Raw genomic sequence first — 19148 nt, 5'->3', positions numbered from 1 at the left:
ATATTGCATCAGAGTGCTGCATTCATTGATCACTTTGGGGGCTGTTTTGCTACCTGAAAGGACTCTCTAGTGTAGTGGTTCTCAATCTGTGGGTTGTAACACACTGGGGGGTCAAATGAACTTTTCACAGGGGTCACCTAAGACCATCAGAAAACACAGATATTTACGTCTTGTTTCATAACATTAACAAAATTACAGTTAAGTAGCAAAGAAAATAATTTTATGATTGGGGTTACCACACTAAAGAGTTGAGAACCACTATTGTAATGGGTTTGTTGAGAAAGGGTATTTATAGCCCTACAGGAAGGTAGAGAGGCAGTGCAGCCTCTGTTGTTGGTATTTGGTATGAGGCCAGAGGATCCAGTAGTTTAGGAAATGGAGGATTTAATGAATGGGAAGCTTGCAGGTGTGTATTCATCCTGGCATTTCCTGTTGGAGACAGGGCTTCTTCCATAAGTAGTAGTGTGGTCAGGGTCAGTCCTTCCTCTTTGGTTCCCTTTTTCTGTTGCTCTAAAATGGAAGGTTCTGATTAGATTTCCATTTCCTGTTGTTCTTAGAAGGGGCAGGGTGGAGGGGTAGAAACAGTGATGAAATAAATTGTGAACCCAGGATTAATGAAGGTAAGTAGATTTCTGTCATTTAACTTCATGTTTTATAGTGTAAAGATGGAATTCTTGATGTGTAGGTGGGACTCAAGAACTTAAGCATCTGATGGGATTGCTAGCTAGCTGTGTAACAGCAAAGACTTAAGAGATAGGCCTCAGGAAAATAGCGACTGTTCCTTGAATTCCAGAGATAGTATAGAGACTAGTACTTGATAATGTGTCTGGGGTTTGAGGTGGGGTGTTTGGTTTCAATGTACTTAAAGTTTTTTCTCCAAGAAGGTAGGAATGTTCTTGAGGGCACATTACTACCCTTCCATCTGAAGTCTGTGCTTCTGGAGAGTTTGTAAGTGCTTGCTAATGTCACTGAATGGTAGGATAAAGTGAGATGTGGTTCTGCATAGTGTAAACTCTATCCTGTATCCTTTATAATCCTACATGGAAATCAGTAAACTTAGGCATATTACTTTTAAAGTTTATTACTAATTGGTTAAACTTGGTTTGGAATAGTAAGGATGTTAAATGGGCTGGCATTTAAGCAAACCATATGAAAAGGCTAAATAAAAATTAGAATTGTAAATTGTGGTTTCAGGCACTAATATTTTACATTTTACTGTTTTCTCTAAGCAAATGGTTATGAGCCTTAGAGTTTCTGAACTCCAAGTTCTCTTGGGCTACGCTGGGAGGAACAAGCACGGACGCAAACACGAACTTCTTACAAAAGCCCTGCATTTGTTAAAGGCTGGCTGCAGCCCTGCTGTACAAATGAAAATTAAAGAACTCTACAGGAGGCGGTTCCCTCAGAAAATTATGACGCCTGCGGACTTGTCTATCCCCAACGTACATTCAAGTCCTATGCCAGCGACTCTGTCTCCATCTACCATTCCACAGCTCACCTATGATGGTCACCCGGCATCATCCCCACTACTCCCTGTTTCTCTTCTGGGACCTAAACATGAACTGGAACTCCCACATCTCACATCAGCGCTGCACCCCGTCCATCCGGATATAAAGCTGCAAAAGCTACCATTCTATGACCTGCTGGATGAGCTGATCAAACCCACCAGTCTAGGTAAGATAGGAGGCAATTTGGTTACTGAGGTGGTTAGCATTCTTCTTTTAGACTTTCAGTCTGACCCAGTCTTATTCTTAATGAAGTTCATGTTTGGTAGTAGCATCAGGATGTTCATGAGGATCTTTTGAGTTTAGATTAAATCAAATATATAAAAACTGTCCTTTAGACCAAAGTGGGCAACAGTTTCAGACACTAGAAATACTAAGTTTGAAACCAGGTTTCACCATATAAACTCTGTCTGTCCTGTATCTTTCTATATAGGCTAGACTGTCCTTGAACTCACAAAGATTCTCCTGCCTCTGCCTCCAGAGGTATGTTCCACTGTGCCTGGCTTCTAGTTAATATACAGTAACCCTTATAAATTAAAATGGAAAACAAATTACCACCAGTCTCTAAACTCTGTTCTTAATTTTCATTGGTTGATGACAGACTGACCAGTTTGATTACTTGAATGTATAAATGGTTTTAATTATCATGAAAGGAAATTTGAGCTTTGATGTCGTAGACAACTTTCAGCTGCTGTTTTTCAAATGGAGACATGTGTGTTAGGCATACATATGTGACATACACAAATTCCTATTCATGTGTAAAATGAGTGCTAAAAGTTTCTGTTAGGTTTTCCATTCTGAGATTTCCTTGTCACGGTATAGAGTTCAACATATTTATTAATCAGTTTTAGTTGCTACGATGTCATCTGCTTTATTAATGTGAAACAGTTGGCTTTGTTGTGATTTTTGATGCCTTTGGTAGAATATACTTTAATAGCAAACTTTTCCAGATGCTGCTTGTTAGAAATTAGTCCTTGGCAAATTTGTGGCTGTCAGGCTAATTCTACTGGTTTGGTTTTGTGTGATGCTTATGTAAGAATTTTGTTGTTGTTTGAGGCAGGGTCTCTGTGACCCTAACTGACCAGCACTCAGAGCAGTCCTCCCTGCTTCTGCTTTCTGGGTTCCAAGATTACACATGGGAGCCACTATCACCAGCTCAGAATTTTTTTTTATATATTTCAGAAATGTAAACAAGACCAATGAATTATAAGCAACAGATCATATGTGCCCCCTGAGTCTAAAGTATTTCCTGTCTGGCTCTTATAGAAATGTTTACTAATTCCTGTCATTAATATTAAATATGTCAGCTTGAGGAGTTGTTGAGTATTGAGAACAAATTTGAATACTTTTAGAGAAGGCGAAATGTTTTTGGGATGGGGTCTAATGTAGTCCAGGTTGGCCTAGTGTTCTATGTAAAGCAGAATATGACCTTGAATTCTTGATCCTCTTGTCTACCGCCTAAACGTTGGAATTTCAGGCATGTGCCAGCAGTCTTTTGGAGAGGGTTTTTGTTTTTTTTTGTTTTGTTTTGTTTTGTTTTGTTTTTACGAGACAGGGTTTCTCTGTACTGTTTTGGAGGCTGTCGGTCCAGCCCGGCCAGAGATCTGCCTGCCTCTGCCTCCCAAGTGCTGGGATTAAAGGCGTGCGCCACCACTGCCTGGCTTTGGAGAGGGTTTTTAAAATTAGATTTTTAATTTATTCTTTGAGAGTTTCATATATGTATACAATGTATTTTGATCATCTCCACCCTCTTCTCCTTCAACTCTCCTTGGATCCTCTTCAATATGTCCCTCTCCTAACTTCCTTTTTGTTGCTTTGTTTACAGTCCATTGAGTCCAATCACTGGTTCCTGTTTGTGTATTGTGTGGAGCCATGGTTTTGAGAGCATTGCTGAAATTCTGTTAGTGAACAAGGAAATATTTGATTTTAGTTGTATTTAGCAGAATTTCTAAGAATAAATGAAGATACAGAAGGCATTTTCAACGAGCATGCATTTTATTATATGAATTTATTCAATTTATGAATTTATTTTTATATTGTATGTATATACACATGTACTCCATTCATGCAGGTGTTGCAGCATATGTAGGAGGTCAGAGAGTTGGTTCATTTTTTTCTACCATGCAAATCTTCAGAATCAAATTTAGGTGGTCAAACTTGAAGGCAAATGCCCTTACCTGCTAAGCCAGCCTAACAAACAAGTTCATAACACCACTTTCTTCTTTAAAAAAAAACAAACACAGATTTATTTATTTATTTATTTATTTATTTATTTATTTATTTTTGTGAATGTTTTGCCTGCCCATGGTGCCTAGTGTCTGAGGATCAGAAGGAGCTATTAGATTCCTTGGAGCTGGAGTTACTGGTTGTGAGCCACCCTCTGTGGGTGGAAATTGAACCCAGGTCCTTTGTAAGAGCAGTAGTGCTCTTAACTGCTGAGCCATCTCTCCAGCCCCATTTTATTTCTAAAATAACAAAACAAGAGGAAAAAAAGACTCATTGAGAATCTACCTACTACATATAAAGCTTGTGTGTGTTCATTGTAAAAAAAGAAAAGAAATTGTTAGCAGTACGTATGTATACACAGATAACACATGGTGCTTGTTGTTTTTCATAGATGAATTTAGGGTTGTGTGATTCATCTTTTATTTCTTCCTTAATAAGATAAACATCTTCTCTTGCCTAACTCATGTAAATCTCTACCATTTTAAATTAATGGCATTATTTGTATTTATATAAAGTTTATGTGTCATGTAGACACATCATTTGAATAATCGTTAGATCATCTGAAATTTGATAGAAGAATGTTGGTAACTTGTATTTGAGTGTGGCTTTTAAACTCTTCTGGTCTTAACAGTTAATCCCTCATGCTTGTTTTCTTTAATATAATTCTCAAGTGTTGATGTGATTAGATGATATTTAACATGTGTACCAATTTTGTTATGGAAAGTAGAAATGAAGACTGGTGAGCATATTAGGTACTGTTTAGAAAGTTAAACTCATTTTGCTTGAGGTGCTTTGCTCAAATGTATATATTAGTTTTTCATTCTGATGTTCAGATTCATTGTTTCCAGTTACATACCTGTATGGGTATTGTAGTTTGATTTGATTTCAATGTTTACCCTTACATCTTAGTATTTTAATCCCAGCACTCAAGAGGCAAAGGCAGAGGCAGGTGGATCTCTGTGTGAGTTTGAAGCCAGCTTATTCTACAGAGCAAATTCCAGGACAGTCAGGGCTACACAGAGAGACTTTGTCTCAAAAAATAAAAATAATTTTTAAAGGGTTTATTTTTATTATTTTTCATTAAGTGCCCCAAAAGGCCTGTTGTGTTGGATCCCCCTGAATCTAGACTTAGGTGATTGTGAGCCACCTGACAAGGTTGCTAGGAACTGAACTCAGATCCTCTAGAAGAATAGTGCATGCTCTTAACCACCCAGCCATCCATCTCTCCAGCACATGATCTCTACCCCCATCCCTGTTTTTAAAACCAGAGTCTTACTGTGCAACCCATGGTGGCAAACTGATTGTAACCTGTGGCCTCTTTTTGTGTGGTTCTTAGTAAGAATTTTGTTGCATAAGATTGAATCTCATCCTGTACTTCAAGCTGGCTTGAACCTCACTGTGTATCCTAGGCCTAGTTGGAGATCGCAACAACCTTTCTGCCTCTACTTTCTGGATCTTGAGTCTCCACACCCAGTTCAGAATTTTTTTGTATACTCTAGAAAAGTTAAAATTAAACCAGTGACTGTAACAGGAGGTGGCAAGTTGGTAAGGGGCTCCTCACTAAGCCTGACAACCTGACTTTGATCCTGGGGAGCCACGTGGACAAGGAGAAAATAGACTCTCCAGAGTTGTCCTTGATGTTCACATGCGTGGGCCTCTCCCACCCCATAAGTAAATAATTTTTTAAAAAATTAACAATGAATATGTATCTGAGGCCATGCACGCCTGTACAACCTACTTACTGGCTCTTTCAGGAGAAAGTTTGTCAATTCTTGTTATAAATCACTGCGTATTTCAGTTTTGTGGATTGGTGAAACTTGAGAACGCATTTCAAGAATTTTTGAAGTTTTCATGTAGCCTCCCGGTATATAGATAGTCTAGGCTGGCCTCAAACTTGTAATAGTCCTCAATTGCTCAAGTTCCCCTGTATACACTACCATAGCCTGAAGGTTACTTAGGGAGCTCGGTTTTTATAGAACTTTTGTTTTTCTTTAGACAAAGTCTCACTGTATACACTGGATGGCCTGGGAACTTTTCTATGTAGACAGGCTGGCTTCTACCTGCTCCTTCCAAATGCTGGGTTTAAAGGTGTGAACTACCACACCCAGCTTTAGAACATTTTACATTTATTCATTGACACTTTTATGCATGTAAACAGTATATCTTGATCATGTCTATTTCTACCCCCCCCACCACCTTAAGGACATTTTAATGTGGTATAGCGATATTTGATTTTCCCCTAAAGAGATATTAAGTAGATAGCTACAAGTTGAACTCATTATGTAGCTGTTGATGACCTTGAACTCTCCTGGGTCTACCTCTCAAGTGTCACCAAACTTGGTTCTTTTGTTTATTTGTACTGTTTTAAATGGCCCACCAAATGTTGCCCTAAAATGTTGTCTGGTGGTCTGATTGTAAGAACTAGTGATGTAAACCAAGATGTGGCTGAGTGTGGTAACCTATGTCTTTAATTCCAGCACTTGGGAGGCAAAGACAAGTATCAAGACAGCCAGGGCCACACACAGAGAGAGCTCCCTCCCCCCCAAAAAACCCCAACAAATATGTAAGATACAAGTGTTAGTAGGCAAGCTTTGCTCAGACAGGTGCTAGCAGTATTGTCAGTTGTGAGTTAAGGTTGATGAATGAACAACACATTATTAAGTAATGAGTTTTCAGATAGAAACAGAATACACAAAACATTAACATATACAATGAGGTTATTTGATAATTAGTTGATGTAAATTTTGTGAACAGAGAGGCTTGAGGGAGCCAAACCCTGCTTCCATTAGTACTAGTTCATTGCTTGAATGACTGACTGTGTAGAGCAAAACTGCTGCAAATAACCATAATTGACTACATGTATAATTTGATTCAAATACCAATGTTTTTAATATGGTACATTTTCACGTAAAAATACAAAAGTAGTGTGTCACCATGTTTCAAATTTCTCATTCCCTGTCATAGAATTAAAATAAACATTTTGATTGTGAATCAAACGATGTTACGAGAAAGTAATCTGTGGAAGCTCGATTCAATAAACATTTGTTGCATGGGAATGCTTTAATGAATCTGAAATGGGTTTTTTGAGAAAGTCTGTGAGTAATCTGAAAAATTTAGGATGAACCCAGTTGTAGGACTTTGTTTTCTGGATTCTTTAGTGTTAGTAAATGACAGAGTCTCACTGTGTAACCCTGGTAGACCTTGAACTTGGTATGTAGTCCATGCTGACCTCAAACTCACAGAGATTAGTTTGGGATTAAAGGCATGTGCTGCCACACCTGGCAAGACTGTTTTGGTGGGTGTGTGTGCATGTGCGTTTGCACTCTCTCTCTTTCCATAGAATGAAGTAGATCTATTAATACAGCATGCGCTTTCCTAAATGATTTTTCTCCTGAAAGGCTCATTTGTTTAGATCTTGGAAAATCTGCATTTTGAGAAATTAAATAGCTTCTTATTTTCTTTATTTTTAAAAATGCATACATTAAAATAAAGCCCTTAAAAAGCACAGTTTATAGTTGATTACCTGATCATAGCTATCAGTTAAGTTCAGAATGTGACAGGTAAATTTAATTCTTCTTGCCCCCTTCCATTTGTCCATAACATTGACATGGGCACAGTTTAAAAATATTCAGTCTGGATGTTGTGATAATGTTAGTTTGTAATCCTACACAAACACTACATAAAAACATTCAGCTTAGAACTGGAACTAATCAGTTAATCAGTTGATAAGGGTCTCCTTATGCAGTCTAGACTTTTTTGAAACTCAGATCCTGCTTCTGCCTTGTAAGTACTGTAATCACTGGTGTATGTCAGGAGGCCTGTGTTTCCTGCTACAGTCAAATGAGTTCTAACATCCTAGCCGACAGGATGGCTGAGAAGACAATTCTTAAGCAGTGTTTGTTTTGACATCAGGTCTTAATATAGTAGTCTAGCCTCCAATTCCCTAGTTAGTGGAAGTTAGCCAGGAGTTCCTGGTCCTCCTGCCTCCTTGGATTATAGGCATGCCCTGTTTTATAAAACCCAAGACTTCTTGCATGCTAGGCAACACTTTGTCAACTGAACACAATTGTGGGCTTATAGTCTTGTTAAGTGTTCCTTTGAAATTTTTAAAATTATTTTTTAATGTGTGTGGGTGTTTTGCTCGTATTTAAATCTGTGTATCACATTCATGTCCAGGTCCTTAGGAAAGCTTTGGGTCTCCTGGGACTGGAGTTACAAATGGTTTCCAGCTGCCATTTGGGTGCTGGAAATCAAACCTGTAGCCTCTGCAAGAACAGCCAGTGCTCTGATAGCTGAGCTATCTCTCCAGCCCAAAGTAGCCCCCTTTTCTTTCTATTTCTTTTATTTTTTCCCCATCTCTATGTGGAATCGAACTCAGGTCCCTATGCATGTGAGGAAGGCAGAGAGAGAGAGAGACAGAGACAGAGAGAGGAGAGAAACTTTGTGTAGGTTGTGTGTATAAAAGCATACAGGGTTTTGCTGTCCTTCTGGGGTTTGTGCCACTGCAGGTGAGGCTCCTGCAGTATCTTATGACATCAGCTACTAGTATTTCCTGCCAAGGGCTGCTGACATCAGCAGCTGCTTTACAACTTCCTTCTCATTTTGAATCATCTAGTTTTCTTTCTTCTACATGCCTAATAGCCAGTGCCTGTTGATGGGCCAGTGTATTCAGGGTGCAGGCTCTAAACAGTGATAGAAGGGCTAACAGGGGGTTTGTGAGCTCGCTTAAGAAGTGAGCACAGGCTGTCTTCCTTCTGTGTGCTGGAAGCTTGGGTGCGGGGTGGAAAGTCCTAGATTTGGAGGAGAGGGAGCTTCTTCACCACAACCTTTGCTTCCCTTACTTTGGCAGCACTGGTTCTGATCTTTAGAACAAAACTCCAAAGTTTACCTTGCATATCTATGCTTTGTTGATAATCTTTTTATCTTCTGATTCTAGCTTCATATTTAGTAGTGTTTACATAGTTGTCCTGAAGCCTGAGGCTGAGGCATTCCATGTACTTTAGTGAATGATATGAGTTTTTAAATGTTATCTTGGGAACTATATTAGACTTTCTTGGTTAGAAAGGAATTTTGACAGAATCAGTAAAGAACTCATTTATGTAGTTGTAAATATGAAATAAAGCCTGTTAAAATTGAGAGATTTGGGGCTGGGGAGATGACTAAGCCAGCTGTAAGAACACTGCTTTCAGAGGACTCAGGTTTGATTCCTGTATCCATATGGCAGCTCACTCACAATCATCTTTAACTCCAGATCCTGGAGATTCAACTCTCTTCTGGCCTTCACGGGCACCAGGTTTGCACAGACGTAGATGGTTTCAAAACACCCATACACATAAAATGAAAATTTAAATACACACACACACACACACACACACACACACACACAACCTCATGATACACGTGATGGTGCAAACTTATAATTCTCGTGTTCAAGAGGTAGAGGAGGATCAAGAGTTCAAATAGTATAAATTAAAATCAGCCTCATCTATATGATACCCTGGCTTATTAAACAAACAAACAAATAAAAATAAAAAGAAATCGGTCAAAAAGCACCCTGTAAAGTGTCTTGGCTCAGGTGGTACATTTAGCATTTAGTTTCCTTTACATTTTCCTGTTGCCCTCTTTGGTACAACTAAACTTTGATTACATTTTATTTTTAGCAAATTTAGCCAGATGTAATGCCCCAAAATGAAAATAACTAAACAAAAACAGGAAAAAGAATTTGAATAACTCACCACCCCCAAAAACAAAACCCACAAGCTATTGGGATCCCCTGTCAGAATAGAAGAAAAGGAATGTCTGGAAATGATCTCAGGTTACTCAGGTATTCTCAGTATGGTATCATTCATGGGGTGAGTACTTGAAGAAAACATACTGCCCAAATCAGGTTCTCTCCTAAACTATATATAGTTGTCTAAAAGCCTAAGGTTGAGGAGCTTGTGTGTCTAATAAATGCGGGCAGAAAGGACAGCCTCCTTGTTGCCCCATGGCTACCATGTTTTTAAGAGTTTTATATTTTGACTTTTTGATTTTAAAATTTGGCTACTTGCCGCGTCCGCTGCCCAGCCTGTGCCCAAGAATGTGCAGAGGGTGTCGGGAATTGACAACACAGACCCAGAAGGCTCCTCAAGAAGGCTCTCTTTTATTCCTATTCTGGCTGGTTATTATATACCCTGACACCAGAGGTGGAGGTGGGTGGGTCTGAAGAGGCGGATAGTCTTTGGAAAAGGTCGAGGACAGGGCAGTTCCTGTGGGCCAGCCCTTTTCAGGAACTTATTGCCCCGGGCATTGTATTGTTTTTAGTAAACATGTTTTTAGTAAACATTGTCTTACAGCTGCCTACTCCCAGGCCGATGGGGAAGTGGGTCTCTGCTCAAGGTCTGGTGTCCCCACAATTCCCCTTTTTTATTTTCTAATGAGGCTCTCCTGGCTTAGGTCAAGTAGGGTTACTCTCCCTTGCCCGTCTTTGGGGGACCTTGAACCCCTGTCTTAGGTGGGAGGTGTCTTTCCCCACAGGTTGTCCGTCAACGGAAGAACCTCATCCTTAAATCATCTGTAACCAAACTTCATGGCTATTGGGATTGCCATGGGCTAAGCTAAGCAATACTTGGTTACGGATCTCTTGCCTCTGGAACAAGGCACGTTTGAGCTTGGCATAAAGCCAGAATGCCTACCGTCACTGCCACCATTTCCAGGACCCCCATTGACATAGCGCCTCTCCATCACCGTACCCATCACCAGATCTGGGCCATAACATTCTACCAGCCTTCCTCTGTTACAAGGGTAACCTGCATGTGATTTACATTTACAATTTGATGGTTAAAACAGTGATAAAGTTTACAATCGTTCTAAGATCTGCTCAGGAAAGCATTTAGAAAGTGCACTTGCACAGATACATTAGGCACAATCATTGATGTTACACATGTAGCATTATAAAAAATGTGAACAAGAGGCTTGTTGCACTATCCACAGAGCACTACTGATAATACTTGCTGCCAATCCTGACAGCTTGAGTTCAGTCCCCAGTGTAGTAGCGAGAACAGATTCCTACAGGTTGTCCTCCTCCTTCCTCTTTCTATACACACTGACACGTGTGCTCGTGCACATATGTGCATACATTTATACACAAAATGTACAAATGCTAACAATTTTTAATGGGTATGATTTTATTATTACATAAAGAAGAAATCACTTATATAATGTAAGCACTCCTTGAGCTTTTGACCTTCTCTCCATACAGTGTTCAATGTACAGTTAGTAGCCTATTGTCACAAATAAAGAAAACTCAAAGGAAATGATGGGTAAATCTGGTTACATAATGGTTTATTCATAAAATTTTAAAATATTTATTATGCTTTGAGAATGTGATATATATAATATATTTTAATCATTCACCCATATTCCTACCTCCAGCTTTCCCCAGAATCCCCCTCACAACATCCTATGTGAGATTTTTAAATTTCAAGTATAAAGGTGAGTATCAAATAGGAAAAACTTTTTTAAAAAGATTCATTTATTTTTGCATATATGTATATATACTACATTTGTGCCCACAGAGGCCAGAGAGGGTTTTGGATCTTCTATACATGTAGGGTTGCAAATTATTTTGAGCCACTGCATGGATTCTGGGAACTGAACCTGGGTCTTCTACAAGAGGAGCAAATGCACTAAACCACTGCATTTCTCCAGCCCCAGAAAAACAACTTCTAAAAGGTAGTTTATTTTTATCTGTACAGTGTGTTTGTTCACCATGTGTATGCCTGGTGTTCATGGAGGTTAGAAGGGGCATTTGAGTCACTGGCACTGGAATTAGACTGTTGTAAATTACCTCATAGGTGCCAGGAATCAAACCCTGGTTCTTTGGGAAAGCAGCCAGTACTTTTAACTGCTGGCCCATAGCTCCTTTCCTCAGGAGTGGGAAAGTAATCAAAGATATACCTAGTGGAAAGAGCTGACAGATCATTGTGAGAGATGGCTGGCAGGAACACACACACACACACACACAATCAATTAAATCTTCAAAACAAGCAAATTTGGGGCATGGCTGCCAATTTCTCTCATCCCAGCACTTTTAAAATAATTTTTTAAATTTAATAATGCAAAAATTTAATAATGCAAAAAAATGCTAGGTGGTCACCCGCCTTTAATCCCACCACTTGGGAGGCAGAGGCAGACGGATCTCTGTGAGTTTGAGGCCAGCCTGTCTACAGTATGAATGCCAGGACAGCTTCCCAAGCTACACAGAGAAATCTTGTCTTGAAAAAATAAATAAAAATAAATAATAATGTAAAAAACAAAACATCTTTTTTTTTACTATGTGCTTCATCTTTTTTTATAATAATTTTTTTATTTAACTTTTTACACGTTACCCCAGTTACCCCTCCTCCCCCGGCCTCCCAGTCTCCCCAACCCCCACCCTACTCCAGACACCCTCTGCTCCCCAGGGAGGGTAAGGCCTTCCATGAGGAATTTGAGAGTCTGTCATATCATCCCTGGCAGGGCCCAGGTCCTCCCCCATGTTTCCAGGCTGAGTTAGGTCTGCTGCCTCTGTGGGCTTCACTAGCCAGGTCCTGATTCCTGTGCTCATCACTCCTCTTTGCAACTGGGTTCCAGGAGTTCAGTTCGGTTTTTAGCTGTGGGTGTCTGCCCCTGCTTCCGTCAGCCACTGGATGAGGATTCTAGGATGGCATATAAGATAGTCATCAATCTTATTATTAGAGGAGGGTATTTAAGGTAGCCTTAATGCCAGTTGGTATCATTCTTGTAGGTCTCTGAAAATCAAGACATAACTTCTAAGTAAGTCAATAATGAGATTTAAAATCCCACCTACCTTGCTCATTGTAGTTCACATGGCATCTGTTTTGGACTGGCTCTCCTCATTGCTTGCAGCTTTCCTTGTTAGTCTTTTCATGTTCCTGTCACTGAAATTCCTGGGGTTTCCATTTGCCTTGACCCTCCAACTCACAGCTTCACGTACTGCTGTTGCAGGGGCTGCTGCAGCTATCACGACCCTGTAACTCTTACACTCTGCACTCATACAAAACTAGTATCATGTGGACAGTGTCTCTGCCACCAGTTCCAGTGGTAGCCCAGGCCTCTTTGAATCATGCCTGTGTTTGCTTCTGGGTGTCAACATGACTGGAAACACTTCTGTCAATTACCTTGTGTGTGCAGTGCACCTAGAACTCTTCTTAAAACAAAACATTTGAAATGTGCTAAGACCATTATACCTTTGAGCCTGCTTGAGTGGGGTTTGATGGGTGGTGCCTGATCAATCTGGAGGTGCTCCTAAGGCATCTTTCCTGGGTCCCCTCACAAAGTACTTGGCTGCCATTTCTTGGTCCCAATTTTACAAAAATGCCTTCTTTATTTGGGCAACTGTTTCCTAACAAAGAAAGGTTTTTCGGACTTTTTAAAAATTCTGTTTTCTGGTAGCAGTCTCACTGTAAGTGTGACTGAATGCAGCCAGCGATAATCTGGTACAGTCTGACAGTTTCTGTCACCTTTAAACCTAGCCTTCCTCAGAGGCTTAGAGCAAGCACAGTTGTAGGTGACTTCTTTGCTGCAGTGTAACACAGATGGCTCCTGTGTGAAAGTTGAAGAGCCTGACCTTCACTGCCTAGAGTTAGAGTTGTGGTTTCTGAGAACCCACCAGAATCACCTAGTAAGCTCCATAATTACCTCCAGACTTCCAAACTCCTCCAGAAACCAGTTCCAACTCTTTAAGAACCACATGATCAAGTTTTGCTGACAGCAGTGTACCAGGTTTGTGCTGCGTTGACAAATGATGGAGGAATGTAAAGGAAGGAAGACTCCCTGGATTGAGTTTCAGAATACTCATGGTGAGGTCGACATGATGGTGGCAGGAAGACATGGCAGAGGCCATTACTTGAATCAAAACTAAAGGGTGAGCGCTTAGTGCCATCTCAAAAGACCCTGACACAGTCAGTCAGTCACAGTATCCCTCCCAGCTCCTAAAAACCACTAACTTGCCTCTTAATTTCGTTTCTTTTTACTTTGTTGTATAATTTGGTGTTGTTTGAGATGAGGTCTTTCTTTGATGCCAGTACTAATTTTTGCATTTTCATTCTGTGTCTTGCCATATTCTTGACTTTCTATATTTCTAATACTGAACTATTCTTGTATTCCTGGTGGGAGAGCTCCTAATTACTGGCATAAATCCTTTTCATGGGTTATTAAATTTGAAGTATGCACATTCCTATCTTGTTTCTTATGGAAGGCATCTTGGTTGGTTGGTGGATTGGTTTTGTTTTTTCAGCACAGGTTAGCCTAGAACTCACTTAAGAGCCTAAACTGACCTCCAACTCATGGCAGTCCTGTCATAGCCGCCTGAGTACTGAGATGTTAGGCATGAGTCACCAAAACTTGAGTTTGTTAACATCATTTCATTGTGTAGCCTTGGACTCTTGGGCCTCCTGCCTCATCCTTCTGAGTGCTAGGATTAGAGGTATGTTCCCTCATACCTGGCTTAGATAGTTTTTTAGACACTATCTCTTGCAGCCTAATCAGGCCACGAACTTGTGGTATATCTGAGACTGCTCTTGACTTTGAGACTATAAGAGTACTGTAACAGCTGACTTTCACTGATTTACTTGCATATGTCTCCAGCAACATGGAATCATTACATGTAATTTTTTTACTAAAAAATTAGATAATATACTCATTTGGTACAAATAATGACCTTTAAAAATGCTATGTGCCATTCTTCTGTTCTAATTTGACCCTCCAAAATCTGGAAGGGTTTACAAAAAGGGAGGCTCTCTTGACCCTGAACTCCACCACCTGTGATGCTTTCAATTCCTTAGGCGTCTTCTCAGACACAATTCCTACGAGTGAAAATGTTTGTTTCATTCTTTTTTAGTGACTACTTCCCAAGTGAGTGATTATAGATTTCTCTAACTTGGGAGAGGAGGGGAATCTGGCTTTTCACTAGTTTCTTGCTGTTTAAGACAGTGTTACAAGAGACGTATGTGGTAGCCAATATTTTATAAGATAACTCCTAGAAATAGAATATGTATTAAATTTTTTGGTAGAAGTGTCTAAATGTCCTCACAGAGAAAGGTTTGTGCAAAAAAACCAAAACAAAACAAAAAAAACTTGCTGTTCATTCCTAATTATTTAATAGCTACAAATCTATATAGCCCTTGTAGCTTTAACCTGAATGGGTCATCATAAAGGTGGAGGTCTTTATATGTTTTAGGTAGTTTTTTCTTTTTCTTATGAACTAATTGGTTTTTTGTTTTATTTTGTTTTTTGTTGTTTTGGTTTTTTGTTTGTTTTGTTTTGTTTTTTGAGACAGGGTTTCTCTGTATTGCTTTGGAGGCTGTCCTGGAACCTACTCTGGAGACCAGGGTGGCCTCGAACTCACAGAGATCTGCCTGCCTCTGCCTCCCGAGTGCTGGGATTAAAGGTGTGTGCCACCAACGCCCGGCTCATGAACTAATTGTTAGATATTTATTCTTTCAAATTGAATTGTTAGTTGTTCCCCCTCCCCCTGAATTTTAGAATTGAGAAATTTAGGCACAGCTGGGCATAGTGGCACACACCTTTAATCTGAGCACTAGGGAGGCAGAGGCAGGTGGATCTCTGAGTTCCTATTGTATGCTTTTTTCTTTTAATGGAACCATTCCAGTGGACAGAGAGTGGCACATTTCTTTCTTATAAATAGCACACTGTAATGTCTGTGAAAGTTTGATTTTAAAACATAATCCACTTTTTAATGTTAACTATATTTGGTCTTTGTTCCTTTTTGTCATTTAGCTCCCACCTCATCTGTATGAAATGAATTATTCTTTCTTTGCTTCTCTAATTTTTTAAGGACTTTGAAACTACATAATAGTTCTATTTGTTTGTTTTGGTTTTGAGACAGAACTTTGTCAGGTAGCATCAATTAGCCTCCTTCCTTGGCCTACTCAGTACTGGCATTGCAGGTATGTGCTAACATGTCCTGGCGTTGTTTATATATATATAGTCATTTGTATATTTGTGCCTTAGTTCTCTTAGCCAGTATAGATACTGAGCACTGTAAACATTGCAACTCCAAGTTATTCAGATTCATATGTGATCACTTCTCAGGTAATTTCTCACCTTATGGTCTTGGTGTTGAAGACAGGAAAGCATTTAGAGATTACATTTATTTAACTAAGTGCTTCTAGAGCACAAACAGGGGCTTTGGCTGCTTTGTGGCCAGACACATTGGCCCATCTAGCCCTTGGCTTTTCCTCCACTCCTGCTTTAGGATTTTCTCCAATTTCTGCTTTAACACAACCACTGAATTGTATCCAGCTTCAGTCTGTGCAAAGAAAGTTTCATCCTGATAACCATGCTTTTCTAGGCTTTTACTGTGTAGCTCAGGCTTACTCTGTAGAATCAGAAGGTAAACCTTCCCTTTTTTTTAAAAGATTTATTCATTTATTATGCTTGCATGTATGTCTGCCGGCCAGAAGACACCAGATCTCATTATAGATGGTTGTGAGCCACTATGTGGTTGCTGGAAAATGAACTCAGGACCTTTGGAAAGAGCAGTCAGTGCTCTTATCCTGCAAGCCATCTCTCCAGCCCCCCCCCATTTGGTTTTTGAACAGTAGATTTCTTTTAAATAAAAATGACTTGAACTGGGCAGTGATGGTGCACACCTTTAATCCAGCACTCTGGAGGCAAAGGCGGGTGGGTGGATTTCTATGAGTTCAAGGCCAGCCTGGTCTACAGAGTGAGTTCTAGGACAGCCAAGTCTGAAAAGAAAAACCCTGATTTGGACAAAAAACAAAAACAAAATAAAAACTTATCACTTGAGTTTAGCTCTTGAACTGATTGTCCTGTGAAAGGGTTTGTGGCAGCACATGCAGCTGTAGGTGTGGGCTCAGCTGGCAGAGATAGCTCCTTCCCTTTCACCTTTACACTTCAGTTTGTGTGTGCATGCACATGTCAGTGCAAGAGAGTGTCCATTCGCTAGCACTCACTTGGGAAAAAGAGAAGGAAATAAGGAGGGATATAATATTTATTACAATTATATTTGCATATAGAATTGCACACATGAGAGACAAAACTGCTAATATTAATCCACACCTTCCCATCAAAGCAAAAAGTGATGGCTAAATGCCATCTCTGTGCCCTTGTGATTTTTTGAACAGTAGGCTTTGCAGTTTCAGAAAGGTGAAATATAAGAAAATATTCTCTTACTTGGGTGCAAAACTGGCCCAGCCAAATTTCAGGGGACAGTTTCTTTGGCATCTTTCAAGTTGACATTGTTGGGCATCTCCTGCTTCCTGCTGTCCCCTCTTTAGCATAGTATCCTCATTTTCTTACTGTCATTCTCCCCTTGTTAATGCTAAAAATTTCTTCCACTTTCCTTCTGTTATTACCTATAAAATATAAAATAATCATCTGATCTCTGGGATGTAGTGGGTCAAATTCCAAAGTCCATATATTAACCTAGCTGCTGTGAATTTCCAGGACTGAACATCAGTTGTCATTGTGTTCCATATTTAAATAGATACAGCAGATTATATTCCCCTCCAGCATTAGGGAAGACTGCTCTTGTTGTGAATGCAGGTGAAGCTGGCTGATGGCTGGGACCACACTGTGTAAAACTCATTAAGTGAATGTTGAAACACCTTGAGATCTCACTGGAGAAGGCCAGCAAGGAAGCCATGCTCCCTTCTCCATCCTACTTCTCGTGGTAGGACAGAGGCCGGCAGTGCTGTTGGTTTTTTGGAACCACATAGGAAAGACCATTGAAGACAGGCTCCTCAGGCTAAGGAACCCACCTTTGCTCTAGCATATCTCTGGGCCAGCTCCAATAAATAACCTTTCTGATCATACCTCTGCTGCAGAATGTGCAGGGTTTCTCTTTGAGGCAGGATTGTAGGCAAGCAGTCGCATTGCGAATGACTTCAGGTGCTGTCTGTGGCTGTAGACTTGTTTTCCTTTGATCATTGCTTGTACTGGTATATACATGGGCATGGACTTATTCATACCACCTACCCCAGTGAGTTCTCTAAGTCCTCATCAGAGAATTCCATTATAAGATTGTGTTTTCCTAAGATACAGATTTCAGAATTATAAACCATTATTTACCCAGTGTCCAGAATCTTTAATCTATTATGTGAATATATAATCAGTGATGGGCAAATGTTAAATGTCTCATATTTACATTTAGTGTTTAATCTTCAAAGCACTTTGTGGGCTCATGAATTTAGGCTCCTTATTCAGTGTCTTGTCCTTTGGCCTTATTCTTCATTTAGGAAGGAAGGATAGTATAGAATAGATACATTATTTTAAAGCTTTATTAGCATGTATGCCCATGTGTATGTGAAGATCAAAGGACAAACTCTATGGAGTTGACTTTCTCATTCCACCTTTTCACGTGTTCCAGGGAGCAACCTCAGGTTGCTAGTATTACTCAGCAAGCACCTTTACTTACTGAACCACCTCACTGGTCTGTATAGAATGGTTTTGAAATCCATCTTAGCCAGGCGTTGGTGGCGCACGCCTTTAATCCCAGCACTCGGGAGGCAGAGGCAGGCGGATCTCTGTGAGTTCGAGGCCAGCCTGGTCTACAGAGCATCTAGGACAGTCTCCAAAAACAATACAGAGAAACCCTGTCTTGAAAAACCAAAAAAAGAAAGAAAGAGAAAGAAAGAAAGAAAGAAAACAAGAAAGAAAGAAAACCATCTCAAGGGTGTCCTCATAGCTTTTGCTGGACTCCAAGACACACGCTCTCCACTTTCCTCCCTTCTCCTTAGTCATTTCTTCCTAGACTCCTTTGTTCTTTCTTTGCCTGATCTGTTTATATGTAGTGATTTCACTTAGTCTCAAGGCTTTAAATAATAAACATGAGCTCTAGAGTTTCTTTCAAGTGTTTAATTTATGTGATGATTCAATTGTGTCTCAAAGTAACATGTCTGAAACTGAAAGAACATATGAAAGTCCCTTCTCTTCCCCTCTTAATCCCTCTTCCCTTCAAATGAATTCTAGCCCACCTTTTTTCCTCTCAATTAAAGGCATCTTCATTTTTGTTGGTAGTTTTTGGCTTTGAGCAAACCCAGGTCTTGATATGCTAGGCATACATTTAATCTTTAAGGTCTGTGCCCAGTCTCTGTCTTCATCTTTTCATTGGATCAAAAAAAAATGTCATACTTGGCTTTTTGGTTAGGTCCCAACTTTATTAATTAGGCAAGCCTCTGGACTGTACTTGGAAGTGTATCTAGACTCATGACTTTCACTGCTACTGCCTTGATCTGAGCCACTGGTTCTTTTTCGTTTTACCTGCTATGTAGTGTTCTCAAATTTGCAGTGAGATGATTCTTTTAAAATATGCTAATTGTGCTATTCTGTTTATGCTTTTGTTGTTAGTATTGCATCTGTTTGGATCAGCCCACTCAAGTCTTTATGACC

The 19148-nt window shown here is 39.8% G+C and overlaps 1 protein-coding gene across 3 annotated transcripts in view; it reads left to right on the top strand.

Moving 5' to 3' along the window:
• Positions 1–19148, top strand: part of Pias1 (protein inhibitor of activated STAT 1) — a 114022-nt gene that overhangs the window by 29138 nt on the left and 65736 nt on the right. For all 3 annotated transcript variants that reach the window (XM_005075574.4, XM_013117423.2, XM_040740341.1), the window contains exon 2: positions 1230–1674. In XM_005075574.4, coding sequence (XP_005075631.1) covers positions 1230–1674 — 445 coding nt within the window. The remainder of the gene's footprint in view (positions 1–1229; positions 1675–19148) is intronic.

Source organism: Mesocricetus auratus, unplaced genomic scaffold, assembly GCF_017639785.1.
Source record: "Mesocricetus auratus isolate SY011 unplaced genomic scaffold, BCM_Maur_2.0 Super-Scaffold_100691, whole genome shotgun sequence".
NCBI classification, from domain to species: domain Eukaryota; kingdom Metazoa; phylum Chordata; class Mammalia; order Rodentia; family Cricetidae; genus Mesocricetus; species Mesocricetus auratus.
The sequence above is the reverse complement of the archived record's forward strand: the minus strand, read 5'-3'. Positions and strand labels throughout refer to the sequence as shown.